The 16,139-nt window shown below is 55.4% G+C and overlaps 1 protein-coding gene, 1 non-coding gene and 1 pseudogene across 5 annotated transcripts; all 3 read right to left on the bottom strand.

Annotated features, from left to right (window-relative positions):
- LOC128571028 (uncharacterized) overlaps window positions 1-969 on the bottom strand; it is a 17,432-nt pseudogene extending 16,463 nt beyond the window's left edge.
- On the bottom strand, window positions 141-214 carry TRNAT-AGU (transfer RNA threonine (anticodon AGU)). The gene has a single exon. It is a non-coding gene; the product is annotated as a tRNA-Thr (tRNA).
- Window positions 826-16,139, bottom strand: PER1 (period circadian regulator 1). 4 transcript variants are annotated; one of them, XM_053567844.1, is made up of 23 exons: window positions 16,009-16,139; window positions 10,287-10,701; window positions 10,071-10,169; window positions 9,826-9,980; window positions 9,611-9,732; window positions 9,318-9,519; window positions 9,130-9,181; window positions 8,840-8,982; window positions 8,389-8,467; window positions 8,205-8,311; window positions 7,889-8,042; window positions 7,681-7,789; window positions 7,467-7,598; window positions 7,121-7,226; window positions 6,858-7,029; window positions 6,636-6,766; window positions 6,231-6,410; window positions 5,362-5,604; window positions 3,868-4,478; window positions 3,247-3,433; window positions 2,875-3,058; window positions 2,126-2,276; window positions 826-1,698 (listed from the first exon to the last, which is right to left on the bottom strand). In XM_053567844.1, exons 2-23 carry the CDS (start codon window positions 10,559-10,561, stop codon window positions 1,423-1,425), a joined length of 3,870 nt encoding a protein of 1,289 aa, XP_053423819.1. In that variant the 5' UTR covers window positions 10,562-10,701; window positions 16,009-16,139; the 3' UTR covers window positions 826-1,422. The 4 variants fall into 4 exon arrangements, with proteins under 4 accessions (XP_053423819.1, XP_053423818.1, XP_053423820.1 ...); XM_053567843.1 differs by lacking the exon at window positions 16,009-16,139 and adding an exon at window positions 15,696-15,989; XM_053567845.1 differs by lacking the exon at window positions 16,009-16,139 and adding an exon at window positions 11,977-14,534 and having other exon boundaries at window positions 6,858-7,023.

Genomic DNA, 16,139 nt, shown 5'->3' with positions numbered 1-16,139 from the left:
ATGCCTACTTCACTATGGCTCATGAAAGCAAAGTGAGATTCTCGGTCTCCACATACTAAAAGTGCAGGGAGTAGTGGAAATTCATTACTAATAGAAAGGCATTCTCCTTCGTGCAATAATATTCTACTCTCCACCAGCTGAGGCACCGCTGGGATTCGAACCCAGGATCTCCTGTTTACTAGACAGGCGCTTTAACCAGCTAAGCCACGGCGCCAGCCAATGACCCTTTTTGTTTCAAGGTAGATCAGCTATTAGTGTGTGCCAGTAAATGAGAAATTACTATCTAACAATGTGTGTAGTGAAGTCCTCCGTGATTCATCTTCTCTTAGGTTACCATTCTCTTTCAGATTCTGAGCTACAGGATTAACGCTCTGCTCCTTCTTTGTCCCACACCCGTGGGGGCCAACTCCACCACGAATGGGCACTTGACTCCGTGTCCCTTAAGTTACCCAGATTGATCTGCAGAAGGGCCCTCTCCTGAGCTAAACACCCTCAAGTGTCTCCACGGCACCAAGGAGTTAAGCAGGCTTCTCCTGACCTTGGTCACCTGTGACCCAAGTTAAGCTTCAGTAAGCCCTTAGCCACCAGTTCCCTCTCGCTCTGTCCTTTCCAGAGCAAACCTAGCTGAGGTAATGCTGGAGCTGAGAATCTAGTCTGACTTGGTATAGACTTAATGGGTACAAAGGCCCTTGGCTTAGAAAGGACATGGGGAGCAGAGGAATGGGGTTCGTCGAGGAATGGAACTGCCCACCCTCACTACAACCTTCCCAAAAGTAGGGCCACACCTCTGTCCCATCACGGTTCCCTTACCCAAACCCCAAACTTTATTCCACAAAGTCCTAGGCTTTTTTTCTTTTTGTATTAAAAAAAGTAATAACAGATACAGTATCAAAAACACAAACGCCATTGGTAGAGGGTGCAGCTGAGAACGCCTGGGTCCCACCTGAGGGGCAGCACCAGGGACTCCATGGTCCACCAACCTCCCCCACCCTAGAGCAGCTAGGGGTTCATACCCCTGGGTTGCGCTTGAGCCTCAGACTCTCCTCCCATATGGGAAGGAGGTGGGAGAGAGAGCTGGCTCCTCCAATAAATAAGTGCAGCCCCAACCTCCAGGGCCAGACTCAGGCTCAGCTGGGATTTGGAGGGACCACTTCAGCAGCTTGTCAGCAAACTTGTCCACGGGAGGGAATGACTCCTCACCAAGGGTCCAGCTGGGCTAGGCTAAGGAGTTCCACTCTCTGTTCCCTAAGAAGCCAGAGGCAGTCCCTGGATCCTGGGCTGGTGATGGGGGTCCGGCCCCCTTCGGTGGGAGAAGCTAGACAATATCCTATTGATTGGTCTAGCCACATCCAAGTTCTGAGAATTGGAACTTAGGAGGAAGAAACCTCTCATGGATTCCTGAAGGTGGTCCCAAAATGGAGTCTAGGTGGTGCCATTTTCTGTGGTAGGTAAGGCTGGACTAGGCAAGTTCCCACCTTGTTCTTCCTCCTCCATAGCCAAGTCCTGAGAGCTTGAGACCTTGGCCTCAACTTGGGCTTGAGCATCCTCCAGGCCCTCACCCTCACCACTGCCACCACCACTGCCCCCCTCGCCTCCACCCTCTTCCATAGGCTCCAGCCCCAGTCCATCCAGCTCTGAGAAGAGTGGGTCATCAGGGTGGCCAGGGTCTTGGGCACTGCTACTGCAATCCACACAGGCCTTGAAGAGTGAAAGGAGACATGAATTGAGTCAGGCAGGGTCCGGGAAGTAGGGCCACACCTCCCACATGCTAACTTGCCTACCTAGCTTCCCACCTCCAGCCCAACAGTGCTTCCCAAAATGTACTCCCAAGAAACACTAGTCCACACAGATGCACCTGGGGTCCAACAAGGGGTACAACGCTTTGTACCCTCTACTCTGACCCCATTATGGGATACTCACAATATATATTAGTAAAGAAGAGACTCAGAAAAGTTCTGCAAAAACTCAGGTAGCTTAATATTGTGTAATGCAGCAACAAACTTAGTAGAATTAACATATTTCAGAATTACTGATCCAAGGGCACTGTGATTACCTCTGCACCTTTATCCCCTGAACCTGAGCTCAATTCTTTCTTCTCCCTCCTATCCCAGACTTCTCCTCTCACCATAACATCAAGGGCCCGAGGCAGCTGGCCCTTCCGGACCCAGGAGTGCACAGCACCCAGCTCCCGCCGCTGGTCCTCTGAAAACCGAGGCTGCTGCTTCTGCATGGCCCGGAGCCGCTCCCGGTCCTGCTTCAGCACAGAGGTCATGTCCCTGCCCGAGAAGGGATTCAAAAGGAAAAGGCTAGGATCTTAGTCCAGAGCCAGGACCACAAAATTGCCAGTTTTCCTCTGTCACAACTCCCTACCCACCACCTCCCATGCTTCCCCTACACCAGGGTGATGGGGGCTTTTTTTTTTTTTTGAGACTGAGTCTCACTATGTCGTCCTTGGTAGAGTGCCGCACAGCTCACAGCAACCTCTAATTCTTGGGCTTAAGCGATTCTCTTGCCTCAACCTCCCAAGTAGCTGGGACTACAGAGGCCTGCCACAACACTCCACTATTTTTTGTTGTTGCAATTGTTATTGTTGTTTAGCAGGCCCAGGCCCAAACCCGCCTGCCTCGGTGTATGTGGCCAGCACCCTAACCACTAAGTACGGGTGCCAAGCCGGAGCTGATGGATTTTAAGACCAGGAAACCTGTTCTCAGCCTGGGAGGAACTAAGCATTGAATTCTAAGGGGCAGGGAGCAGGATAGGAACCTCCAAGGCAGAGCCATCTCCAGAAAACCTCAAGATAGTTGGGGAGTGAGGGGGGGCAGTCACCATACCACTTCTGAACAGAAGGCCAAGGAAGCCTCAGAAACTCCTCACCTGGAGGGCACCTGGTAGGTCATCATGACATGCTGGTCAGCATTGGCCATGAGCAGCCAGATGGGATCCTGGAGCACATACTTAATGACCTGGTCCCCAGGCTCGGCCCTGGCCTGAGCAGCCTCAGCCTCAGATGAGTCAACACTGCCAAAGTACTTGCTTGTGTGGCTACTCTGACTGCTGCCTGTGAAGGAGAGGGAGGCCACTGCAGTCAGGGTAGCCAGCACCCCTAGGCCTCACAAGGCCTACCCTAAAGACAACAAGTCCATTCCAATAGCCTTAGGAAGCTCTGCCAAGACAGGGGCTGGCCTCCCAACTTCCTAATCACTGTCCCCCCCACCCTCCAGGAGGTACTGGAGGTTGGGCACTCACGAGTGATGCTGGCTGAGGTGCTGCCCCCCTCATGGGAGCCTGAACCAGACCCAGACCCCAAGCCAGAGCCCAGGGAGCCTGATGCTGCAGAGCCTGTGCCAGAGCGAGAGTCCTCTTGCAGCAGCAGTTCTAGCAGATCACTGGAGCCAGAAAGTGCGTCCTGATTGGAGGACTCAGTTACCTCCACCTGGAGGAGGGGAAAGGGCATGGGTACAGGGTGGGAATTAAGAGATCAACACCCAGGCTTCCCTTCAATGGCTGCCACTGATTGGTTGGGGCAGGAGAGGACTACCCAACCCAAGTGGTCTCTACTCCCCGTTCCTTGGAGCCAGGCTGAGAGAGAAGATTGCTGGCAAAGAGTAGGGACGTGAGGCTGGACCCTTTCCAAGTGGCAGATATGCTCTCAAGTTACTGGGATGTCCTTGCCACCTGTCTAGCAGATAGGACTGCCCCTTCACAGAGGAGACAGCCAATTTCTACCTCATTCAGAATTCAGCTGGGGTCACCCTCCCCATTACACCATCTCCTGGAAACTGGGACACAGCCAACAGGGCAGGAGGCAGGTGGGAGGCAGGGCTGAGGGCTGGGGGCTGCTGGGAGGGTGCATGGGTCAGTGCTCACCAGTCTGGCCTCTGGCTCAGCAGCCTCCTCACTGGGAGGTGGGGGCCCAGCATTGCTCCCAGGGCCCCCTGCAACAGTGCCCCCCTCAGCACGGGGGGGCTCCTCGAGCTGCAGCAGATTGAGCTGGAGTGGGGAGCTGCATCTTGAGTTGAACAGTGGAGAGTCCGGACAGTGGGGAGGGCTTGGGGGCAGAGGGGGCAGGGATGGGGAAGGAGACTGAGAAGCAGGGGTGAAAGGCCCCTCATTGGAGGTCTGGGGTGCACCATAGGGATAGCTGGATGGGGCAGGGAACAGGTAGTTAGGGAGTACCAAGGCCACCATTGGTGTCACCAGTGGGGTGGGGAAAGTGGCAGGGGGCACAGAAGTGGGAGCAGGGGGAAGAGGTTGGGGGCCTCCTCGTGGGGAGAATACCGGGAAGGGGTATGGTTGGACCACTGCTGGGAAGGGGGTAGTGGCTGGTGGGGGGGGCCAGGCAGCAGAGGGTGGCACAGGTGATGGGTGGGAGACATAGCAGGGAGCTTCGGTGCGGGGGGTCTGGTGGTGGCGTGAGCGCTTGGCTTTGGATCGGCAGTGGTGTCGGCGGCCAGGGGGTGCAGGGCCATGATGGCAGCCTGTGGGGAGAGACCAGGGTTAGTGAGGGCCTCAACCTGGGGATTAGTGCCTTGCCACCGCCACTGCCCTGACACTCTGACCAGGGAAAGGGCAGACAAAGGCCCCAGAGAGAGTTTCTCAGACCACAGAGAACAGAGGGGATTCAGGAGGTGGGGGCACCTTCAGGGAAGAATCACAGGAGGCAGGGACAAGGGGATTTATTGAGAAAGGAGTGAGGGCAAGGAAAGGTTACATGAAGGGTCAAGCTGGGGATGTTCAGAAGATAGAGGCACGCTGGCAGATGGCAGGAGGCAGGGTGGGTCCATGGACGAATGGGCAGGTGGCTCTGGTCCATCCACCAAAATCCCGCAGGCACTGCCAGCCTGGGTGTTCCTCCTGCCAGCTGAGGCTGTGTTCTGCCTAGCTTGTGATGGAGCAAAGAGGTGGGCTGGAAAGCCCAGTTCTGAGTCCTGAGTTCTGCGTCCACCTGCAAGGGTCTCCCTCAGGCACCTGGAGAGGCTGCCTTCCATCTGCCCTGGAAGCCTAGACCCCACCCAGAGTTGGCCAGAGTCTATGCAGACCTCTTGATCAGTGACAACTGAGTCCTAAGCAGGACACTTCCTGCTCCTGCCCCAGGCCAGACCTGAAGTAGCTTATCTGGAACAGAGTGCCTCACCTGCCTGTCTCAGTGCCAGCCTCCCAAGCTGCCCTTCTCTGGATGCAGCCTGGGACCCTGGCCTAGTGGGGAGGGGTTTGAGAAGAGCCTGTCCCTAGACAAGCCCCTGCTGGTGGAGCAGCACCAGCCTGGGTCCCTGGAGCCAGAAAATCTCCTTTAAGACCCACCCCCTAACAGTCTGGTCACAGACTGGGCACAGGGAAAGCTCAGGAGTCTTGGGTGACTACCTCGCTCTCCAGGGGCTGAGGGGGCTGTGGAAGAACCGTCGAGTCCACGTAGCCTCCCAAGGTCTCGGAAGCGACTGAGGAAGGCTTGCTCTTCCTTCTGTGTGTGCAGGGACAGCACGGCCTTGGTCAGGCCCACCGGACGGTATGCATCTGGGGCTGGGTCAGGGGCTACTGTGGGGCTGGGGGCCCGGCTGGGGGCCAGGCCTGGGGCTAGGCCAGGCAGGTCCTCCATCATGATGATGTCTGAAGAAGGTGAGATGGGGGGAAAGGTCATCAGAATCACTTCAGGAGTCAACAAACATATCCACACCACATCCTTCCTGTCCAACTGCCTAGCTAACCTGAGCCTCTACCCATAGCCAAGCCTGGACCTCATGTACATCTCTTGGTCATCTCCCTGCTGAGGGCTGGCCCTGGACCCTTGTCTTCATGCAAAGCTGTCCCAAGAAAAGAGAGGATATTCAGTCCCCTCTGGCGGCTACCCTGCCAGGAAACCCTGAGATGATCCCTTCACAACTCTCATTGGAAGAGAAACTCACCCCTTGCCCTTCTCTCACATATTTTTAAAGTAAAGACCCTTTAGAGGTCTTCAACATTCCTCACCTTCAGACCCTCTGTGGGCAGCACCTTGGGGCTGATCCCCTCCACCCCAGATTTATGTTTCAACTGACAGAACACAGCAAGCAGGAAGGGGTAAAGGTAAAGTGAAGAGTGGGCAGAGCACAGGGTGGAGGGGAAGAAGCTAAAGCTAAGCAGGAGGCCTCCTCTCCACTGGGGGCTGGAGGCAGAAGAGAAAGGCAGGAGGGAGGGAGCTCCAGCTTGGAACCACGTGCATCCCAGGCACTGCCCCCATCACTCCGTGCCCATACCCGACTCCGGGGGCTTCTTGTCTCCCACATGGACGATGGTGGAGCTGAAGCTACACTGACTGGTGACGGACACCACGCTCTCCGCCTTATTGGCCAGGGTGAGCGGGCTCAGGGTGCCTCCCACCACTGGCTCCTTCTGAGGAGTGGCCCCCTCCCCAGACAGCATTGTCGACGAAGGATCTGTGCAGAGAGATGGTGCCAGTTACCACCCCCACCCTGAATGGGACATTAGGAGAGAGGGCCCTGGGAGGACAGGGTGGGAATGATGGTAGGGAGGAGTCTGGAGATCAGGCGGCTAGGGAGGAGGGCAGGGCAGAGCGAGGTGGAGGCCCCAAAAGCAGAAGTATAGAGACACAGGGCCGCCAGGACAAGGCAGCAGGAGCAGGGCACGCACTGGATCTTTACCTTTCTTGGTCCCCACAGGGACTGGACCTGTCCTCTGCTTGTCATCGTCAGAGGCTGAGGAGGCCGTGTAGGAGGAGGAGGAGGCACATTTACGTTTGGTCATGCTGGGGATATTGTAGCTCTCCAGGTATCTGGTGAAAGATGTGGCAAAGAAAGTAAGGGCAAGGCCTGGGGTAGAAAAGAGGTAGGGCCACAGAGGGAAAAGGTGCCAGGTGCCCTTACCTGAGGATGCTGTCCAGGCAGTTGATCTGCTGGTAAGAGCAGTTGGAGGCTTCTTTCCGCTCAGCCTCCTCAGGGGCCAAGGCTAATGGGGCCTGGATTAGAGCAGGAGCCATTTCTGGCTCTGGGTCTGAGGACTGGAAGGGAAGAGCCTTGGCCTTGAATATGCCTGTTGCTGGGGCAGAAAGAGAAAAAGGCAAATGGGTGGGGGTGAAGGTCAGAGGATCTCTAGGCCCCACTTCTCACATAGGTCCTCACTAACTCACCAGGGAGGTGGGGCCGGGATGGGGGCCGGGCCCGAGACTCAATAAAGAGTTGTTGCCCCTGGTGCTTCACCAGATGCACATCCTTGCAGATCTGCTGGAAAGTCACCTGTGGACCACAGTAGGGCAGTGGGTAACATTGGGGGCCTGGCCAGTGTCAGGGGCCAAGTGTGCAATAAAATAAGAAGGTGCGAGAAGTGAGACATGTAGGTCTTGAAAGGAGCAGAACCAGAAGGAAAAGGCAGGGTGGGGTGGGAAAAGGGGACATCAAGCTCTGGGACTGGCGGTGCCAACTATAAGGAAGACAGGAAAATGGGTGACTAGAGGAAGGCGGGAGAGGGTCACTCACCGGGGCAGGAGGCCCAGGTCCCTCGGCATCACCCCCGTTGCTATCACTGGAGGAGCCAGGGCTGTGCAGAGGACCTGGGGACGTCACAGGGCCAACTCCACAGAGCCCTGTGGGGCTGGAACTGTGCACAGGCTATAGCAGGAAGAGAACCAGGTTAGGTGTCTACTCTACTTCCCGCCACTTCACCCCCCACACCACCTCCCTCAACTCTCACCTGTAACAGCAGCCGGTGGATCTGCTCTGACAGCTCCTGGATATCAGTGTCCAGGGATGGAGCTGGGCTGGGGGCCAGTGGAGTGAACACATCCTCATTCAGGGGTGCCCTGTAGAGTAGGGATGGATGAATCCAGCTCTGCCCCTAGTCCTGCCTCCTCCCTCACTGCCCCATCCCCAGTGCCAGCTTGGAGGCATGGCCCACTTACGTGCGTACTTTGTGGCGACCCAACACAAAGGCCACCTTGCGGCTCCAGGGGTGTACAAAGCCAGCCCAGCTGGTGTCCATGGTCACATACTCCCCATTACGGGCACAGAAGCGGATAGGAGAGTGATCAAAGGGCTGGCCTGCCAGCTGCAGGACTGATGGGAGTAGAAAATGAGGTAGGGGTCAGTGGGAGGGAGTGCTGAGTAAGGTGGAAAGCCACCCCACTAGAAGAGCAAGGCACCAAGAGACACAACCACAAGGGCAGCTATTCAAACCTACTGAGGAAGCTGGGAAAGGAGACAATGAAAGAAACTCACTCTTCTTGTGGATAGCCAACATGAGGGGTCGGTCCTCCGGATGCAGGAAGAGGAGCACTGGGGCCCCCAGAAGGTCCTGGGGCAGATAGCCCAACAATGGGGCAGCCCTGAAATAGGAAGAGGCATCAGAGTGCCTGTGGCCTCAGCTCCAGCCAACCCTGTTTTCTCCTGATCCTGACCTCACCTTTCATCCACATCCTGGAAGAGGCAGCTGGGTGTGTGCCGTGTGGTGAAGATCCTCTTGTCGGGGGGGATCCGGGGAGCTGAGGCATATAAAACATGGCATTGGGTTTCGTCCAGCATGGGCCAGTTCCTCAGCCCTCCATTCTGCCTGGGGCCCAGGCTGGCTGGTAGTCTCCCCCACAGCTCCATCCTGGACCTTGTGGCCTACAAAAATAGTCTGGACCCCCTGTACCAATAATAAAACCGAGAACCAAAGTATTCTTCCTTGCCCTCCCCTAGCTCAGGTTTCTTATCTAATTCTACCTCTATGGGCAGCCCCAAACCTCACCCTTATAATACCTTCTCTAGTTCCAAAATTCTAGGGGACTGGCTCATACCTCCCAGATTCACCCCAGCCCAGAGAAAATGTCTTTCCTCCTGCTCTCTCCCAGCCAGACCCAGGACCAACTCACCTTCATAACCCGAGTGGATTCGCTCTGCAATTAGCAGGCAGCATGGCTGCGCAGGTGCCTCATCTGAAACCCGGATCTTGGTCACGTATGGGGTAAGGCGGAATGGCTGGTACCGAGGACCTGGATCCCGGTCAGGACCTCCTCTGGCAAGGGAGAAAGGAGCATTAAGAACTTACAATGAAGAGCCATCCATACCTCCAACCTCAAAGGTCAAGCATACACAGCAGACATTGTGGAGGGGGGTGGGGCGGTAGAAGGAGGAACAGGCCTGTTTCATTCTCCTCACCTACCTGATACGGCAGAAGACTGACTTCTCCTGGGTAAAGTCCTTGAGGCCTGAACCTGAGATAGACCAGGAGGGCAGTGAGCACAGCCCTCCCTAGGCTAGAGGCCTGCAAGGGAAAGCTTGGGTCCCTAATCCCACAGCAGAAGCTTCCTGGAACTGCTCATCCCTCCCCGCAAGCACTTGGGCATTCACCTGCTGAGGCTCCGGTGCCCCAGGTGGGCAGACGAGATGGAGCAGTAGAACCATAGAAGACGCCCACATCCTGCGGAGCCAGGAGCTCTGAGAAACGGGCACCCCGGAACACATCCCGCTTGCAACGCAGCAGGATACCTGCTTGCTCCGAAATGTAGACAATTCGGCCTGTCAGGAAGGAGACAGCCACCGAGAAGGTATCCTGGTAGGAGGGTGGAGCAAGAGCAGAATCAGAACCTGCGTGAGTGGGTCTGGGGGATGCGTTGGAATGGGAAGGCCAGGCTGAAGCTAACCTGGTTGCGAAGCGTGTACTCAGATGTTATGTGCTCCAGCTCCTCCAGCGTGTAGGTGGACATGTCCATGGTACAAGGTTCACCCTCCTCCAGACTCCACTGCTGGTAGTATTCCTGGTTGGCTGCAGGATGAGGGTGGCAGGGTATCAGTAAGGAGACTGTCCTGCCATGATAGCCCAGGCCCTGGCCCTTCTCTCCTGGGAAGCACAACTCACCTTGCACCTGTTTGACACAGGCCAGTGCATACTGTAGTGTGGCCAGTGTTCCAGAGCGGCCCTTTCCCCGATGCTCTGGCGGCAATCGAAGCTTGAGCTCCCGAAGTGCTGTCATGAGTTCCTTCTGGGTCCTTGCTCGAGCTGACTGCTCACTGCTGCAGGGTCCAAAAGGAAGGAGGAGTAAAGACATTAGCCCCAGAGTGTGGCTCAGGTCCCCAGGTCCCTCCTCCTCTCACCCCACATACCTGCAGCCACTGGTAGATGGGTTGTCCTGCTCCGAGCTGGCACTCAGGAGGCTGTAGGCAATGGAACTGCTAGGTGGGGATGGGCTCTGAGAGTTTGTGCTAAGGAAGAAACAACAGGCCCAAGGTGAGGGACAGGTGACCAGCAGCATGAGGTCTGTCACCTAGCTCAGCCAGCTCTCAAGACTCCCAGACCTTGCAGCCTATATCCATACACACCTCTTACTGCTCTCCGTGGTCTCCAACAAGGCTGAGTCCTTGCCATTGCCAGAGGAGGAACTGTGTGAGCTCCGCTGAGATGCACCCCTGGACTCGTGCCCATTAGACTCATTGCCACTTGAGCCGTTGCTGTTGGCATCAGTGTCATCTGCTGGGCTGGGGCCCGGGCAAGGCCAGTGCTGGGGGGGTCCTGGGGATGGGACCCCTCCAGGACAGAAAGATTCTCCGGGCCTGGGGTCCCCTCCCCCATCAGCCCCTTCTAGGGGACCGCTCATGTCTGGGCCATGGGAAGGACAGGAAAACAGAAGGCGAAGAGGACACCACAGATGCACGAGGGGGCCTAGAGGCCTGGCTGAGATTGTAAGGCGGGAGATCTAAGTCTCTGAGGTTTGAGAAGTTTGATCACAGCCACTACCTGGAGAAAGAGACCAGGAAGGAAGGCTTGGAGAAAGCTGGGCTGTTAACCCCACAACACCTGCTTGCTTGCTTCAGTAAGACTTTACTCCCACGTTCCTGGGACCCAGGCCTGGGGCTTCCAATAGGGTGTCGAGGTAAGCTGGCAGGTCGCCTCCTATATTTAGGCCTTGGGGCTAATTTTATCCGGGGGTGGAGCCACCCCCACCACACATGCGCACAGACTTGAGCTGCCCCACCACGCGCTTCCGCCGCTGCTGCGGTTGCCAGGGAAACCGACGTCAGCCGCTGAGCTCAGCGGTTGCTGAAGGGACCACAGGAGGGCGGGAGAGGCGACCCCTCCCCCATTTTCCAGCGGAAGCAGGGGAACCACCCACTCCCACACTGGTAGGTGCGGCCGGGAGTTGCCCACCCTTGCCGTATCTCCAGGTCCCGGATGGCCCCGAAATAGTATTTAGAGGAACGGCTTACTGGGGTTCCAGGGCTTGCCCTGGCCACCTCAGGACAAAATAACCGCCACTGCCCTCTGCCAAAAATCCCATCAACCTGGCTCTCACATAGATCCCAACCATTCTGGTCAATATAACACAGCCTTTCTTTCTTTGGCCCCTTTCCCTCACCCCGCCCCCGACCACCAGGACGAAAGCTGACACCTGCTATCATCAAAGCCCCTGGAATCCTCAGTCCCCTACTTTTCCACCCGCCCCTCCCCCTCCGAAGGCAGGGGACGCACAACAGCCAGCACTTAGTTCTTCCCCTACTTCAACCACACCCCCACCCCTGAGCACTTTTGAGCGCCAGGAGAAAAGAGAAGACTGTGGCCAACAGCAGGAACTAGCGCCGAGAACGGGATGTTCCAGCCCGAAGCAAGCTGACATCACAGCCGGCCCAAGGCCAGAGTTGGAAAGGGGAGGGCGGGGAACGCTGAAAGCCTGAAGAGGTCTTAGAACCCAGGCAAACCCTAGCGCGCCCCACACACAACCAGTGACGAAAAAGGAGACAGGGGACCTACCCGCTACGGGTCGGGGTCGGTTGCGGGGCTGGGATGGCTAGGACCTGGGACAAAACTAGAAGTAAGGAAAGCTGGTGAGGAGTGCAGGGTGCAGAGTTGCAAGCAGCACCTAGGTTCCCGGGCGGCAGGGAGAGGGTGGACAGCTATAAGGAAGGAGGTGGGCCATCCGGCCGCCTAGACCGAAAGTGGCTCTTCAGGTTGGAAGTGGAGGCAGTTTGGTTCAGGGACGGAGACTGGTCCCAAGTTGGTCGCGGAGATTCCTACCTGGCCATGCGAGCGTCCTCCGTCTGCCTGCCCGCCGCTCCAGCCCGCAGCCAAGTGGAATCTATGCGCGGCCGGGGCCTGGGCCGGGAGGCGGGTTGCATAATGCCAGGCACTGCCCCCTCATTGGCCTCCCGCCTGCGGAGCCGCAGGCCCCGCCCCTCACTGGCTGGGGATCTCTTCCCGGTGCCTGATTGGCTACTAGCCCCCGCTGAGGTCAGGGCTGTGTCACACACACTGGCGCACGTGGACCAGGGTGCTGGCGCTGAGCTGAAAGGCCCCAGACACCGCCCAGCCAATGGGCGCAGGACGCCTTGCACAACGAATAATGGAAGGGAGATAAGCTGCCTCTCTTCAGAAAAAATGCCTGGGTTATGTAGGGGCTTAAGAGATGTCTACTCTCGGAATGAACAGCCTTGCAGAAGAGAACACCTTTGGCACCTTGGCCTTTCCAGAGGTGGGGAAAAGGAATGCAGACCCTGGGAGTTGGATCAAGCTGGATGAGATAACTGTCCCTAACTTGGCCAAATTTTCTGGGCTGCCCTCTCAGCCTTGTGAACATTCATAATGAGGCCCTTTTACCTAATGCCTTCCTCTTTGAAAATCCTGGGAAGAGGACAGTTGAGGGTCCACGTATGATTAGAGGATGAGTAGGTGGAAAGAGGATGCAGACAATGGAAGGGGCAGCCTGAGCCAGTAGGGCTATGAAGGGAAACAATATCGGATGCTTCTATGGCCAATCAGAGAAAAGGTTTCCAGGTAGCCTACTTGGTGACTAGCGAGTACTTCTCTCCAGAGGATGCAGCCACCTAAGTTAGGGTTGCCCCCAAAGTGAGAGTCAGGAAGCCCAACTGTGAGGACCAAAGGGGCTAGCAGAAAGCAGACGCTAATTGGGGTCCTAAACAAACAAAGGTGGGCTTCATTCCACTGCTTGGAAAATAGCCAAATCCGGGACCCAGAAGAATCTCATCTCATTCACTATACTCTCCAGTGCCCAAGACAGAATCTGGCACATGGTAGATCTTGATCAATGTTTATTGATCAATAAACATGATTTTGATTTTAAGGAGGATAAGCAGGAGAGTTGGGGGGAAAGCCTCAACAGTGGAGAAGGGGCTAGAAATTATAATTCTTTTAAAGAAGGTTAGAGTAGAACATCAAGTCCAAGAAAGAGATAAGGGGCTTAATTGGAGAGAATAAAGTGCCAGTCTGGGTCCAGAAGAAATGCAGTTACACAGCCCCACCCCACCCCCATCCAGGACTGTGATGAGTGGCTCTCAGGACTCCTGGAAACGTGGGTGGCTAGTGAAGAGGCCCCCAAGCAGCTGCTCACATAATCTGCTGTGGGTGCACGCCCCTCACTGTCACGTGGCCTAAGCATACCTAAACAATGGGAAGAGTGAAGGGTAGGCCTCTGTGGAAAAGGTGGGTCACAGGAATTTATAAATTAACCCAGAAAAAACAGAAACAGGAAAACAGAAAACAAAGGATTCGAGAACATATTCCCAGTCTTACTTCCTTCTACCCCCCAACCCCAATTTATGTACTGTATGTATAGGTGTCTCCTTTTCAGACACCTATACTCTGGAAACATGTTCATTTTATTTATTTTTTTGAGACAGGGTCTCACTTTGTTGCCAGGGCTAGAATGCAGTGGCTTCCTCATAGCCCAGTACACCTTCAAACTCCTGAGTTCAAGGGATCCTCCCTCAGCCTCCCGAACACCTAGGACTAGAACCATGCACCACCATCCCCGATTAATTTTTCTAACTTTTGTAGAGACTGCGTCTCGCTCAGAGTGGTCTCCAACTCCTGGACTCAAGCGATCCTCCTGCCTCGGCTTCCCAAAGTGCTAGGATTATAGGCGTGAACGACAGCACCTGACCTGGAAACATGGTTTTTTGCTCTCTCCACCTCTCAGGGATTTAGGTGTGATCTTCCATCACCCTGGCAGTCCTTGCTCTCCTGCCTTCACTTCCATATCTGTCTTTAGCATAGAGAAAAGGGTACTGCGCTCCAGCACCCCCACCTGCTCCCAAGGCCCCAGTTGCCCTGCCTCATCATCCCCACAGTAACAAGGCCCTGTTGCCGTCAATGGAGAAGAGGGGGCGGGAGACAGCGGTGACGTCAAAGCGGAAGAAGGAGGCGGGGCGAGGCAGCGGGGGAATGTGGGGCAGCGAGGCTGGAAAAGCGGCGGTTTGGGAGGCGGCCAGCCAGAGAGGGCGGCGGCCAGCGCACTTGGGAACATCGTGTTCTCTTGGCTTGTGGCCCAGGACATGCACCCGGCCTGGGCGCCTCCCCCAACCCAACAGCTGTCCTGTCCCACAGCCAGGGATTCCTGGAGAGAGGATTAGGTGGAAGAGGGTCTCCCTCCCCGACCCCACGCCTAGCTCTCTCTTCAGGACTCGCCTCTGCTCGCCCCTCAGTTTGTTCCTACAGCTCCGGGTACTGGCTTTCCCCCTCTCCCAAACTGTACACATCTGCTGGCCCGGTGCCAAAGAGCTAGGGCGAGGGAAGTTGGAGGCTCTGGAAGAGAACAAGCACCTTTGCTCTCTCCCAGAGGCCCCCTTCGGAGCCCGAACCTCTTGTTTCTATGGCAGCAGAGGGACAGGGAGGAGGGGCTTTAGGATAAGGAAATCAAACTGGGACAGAGCAAGTGGGGCCTAGGGAGGATAGAAGGGAAGAATGAAGGGATTGGGGTTGGTGCCTGAAGACCAGAAAAACCAAGAGAGAAATGAGGGAGTCATGAAAACGTGCAGAAAAAAGAGAATAGTTTCCAGCCACGGCATTCACATAAATCTCTCACCATGACGCAGGCATTATGCTAAGCACTTAACATACATTATTTTATTTAATCCCTAGAACAATCCTGTGAAATAGTTATTATTAATCCCCATTCTGTGGGGGACCACTAAAGCTCAGAAGTTAACTAAACTTGCCTAAATTGTCTGCCTCATACCATGTTCTCAGGCTTTTAACAAATGGAGCCTAGTTGGTTCAAATCTGAGCTCTAATAATGGTTTGCTTGTCTTTCTGGCTTTTTACCCTTCAGGAACCTGTGAGATATTACCCACCCTCTAAGCTGCATCCCAGCATCGACAAACCTGAGCCTCTCAAATATCCATCTGATTCTAAGTTTGGCACCGGGAACACAAACTCCATCCAACTCCTTCTCCCCCTTGGATCGGATTTCAAGACATTCTGTTTGCACTCCCCACACACTTATCATCATGGCCCGTTTTTCCTTGTTCCCAAAGTCCTTGAGATCACCCTAGCAGCCACCAGCCCCAATAATTTCATAGGCACCGCACGTCCTTACTCTTCCGCCTTATCCCAGGCCACTTTACTACAGGCCTATTGTACAGACAGATGCCAGAGCACCCTGTTGGTTTCTCCCCACCTCCAGGGGCTCAAGAAGACATGTGCACAGCCACTCTGCACAAACCCCAATCCTATCCTCCCTCTCAGGACCCAACAGTTGCTACTGCACCTCGATTATAGCCCTGACCCCAAACTCTCTCCTTTATACATGAGAAAGAATCCAGAGCCGTCACTGGCTCCGTTCTCACAAATCATCATATCACCTTCTCTCAAAAGACTGCAAACCCTTTGGTATCCTCCCCCCGGTTCTACTAGGGCATAGGAACGCTCTTTCAAGCGCTTAAGCCAATGTATGGCTTAGGTAGGCACCTTAAGTAGCCCTACACTGGAACATCACCCACCAGTTCTCGGGGGTCTCTGTGAACAGAAACTTCAGCTCTCTCAGGTCACTGAGGACTTTCAAGCCCCTCTCCCACGGCAGTCAAGGGTCCAGGAATCCTAAAGCAATGTGGAATTCGATGTCAATAACTTCCAACTTCGTCCTTCTACATCTGAGTTCGAGGTCCCTATTCTCCACAACCATCAGAGTTCCCACGACGGCGATCACGCATTTGCATGATTTTCCCACTTCATTAACACCCTCCTGACCAAACATACCACCAGAGAAAAATCATTATCAACCGCCCTCATTCCTTCCCACCCCCGGGTACTCACTGCTCATCGCTCACGAAGAGCCAAATTTCCTCGCCACTGGGACTAAGCGACTCCACAGGCTCCAACAAGCCCGCCCACCAACAGGGCTGCCACGCCCCCCAAGCTCATTGGCTTAGGGGCGCCAACCCATG

The sequence above is a fragment of the Nycticebus coucang genome, chromosome 18, assembly GCF_027406575.1.
Source record: "Nycticebus coucang isolate mNycCou1 chromosome 18, mNycCou1.pri, whole genome shotgun sequence".
Classification (NCBI taxonomy): domain Eukaryota; kingdom Metazoa; phylum Chordata; class Mammalia; order Primates; family Lorisidae; genus Nycticebus; species Nycticebus coucang.
Note: the sequence above shows the minus strand (reverse complement) of the source record. Positions and strands in the feature narration are given on the sequence as shown.

What these genes read in the sequence shown, in the direction of transcription:
- PER1 (XM_053567844.1), bottom strand. Translation starts at nt 10,561, where the DNA reads ATGAGCGGTCCCCTAGAAGGGGCTGATGGGGGAGGGGACCCCAGGCCC. An exon ending in CTGTGTCAAACAGGTGCAAG is followed by an intron (nt 9,733 to 9,825) that starts GTGAGTTGTGCT and finishes CTCATCCTGCAG; the next exon opens with CCAACCAGGAATACTACCAG. An exon ending in ACCTACCAGGTGCCCTCCAG is followed by an intron (nt 2,277 to 2,874) that starts GTGAGGAGTTTC and finishes CTTCTCGGGCAG; the next exon opens with GGACATGACCTCTGTGCTGA.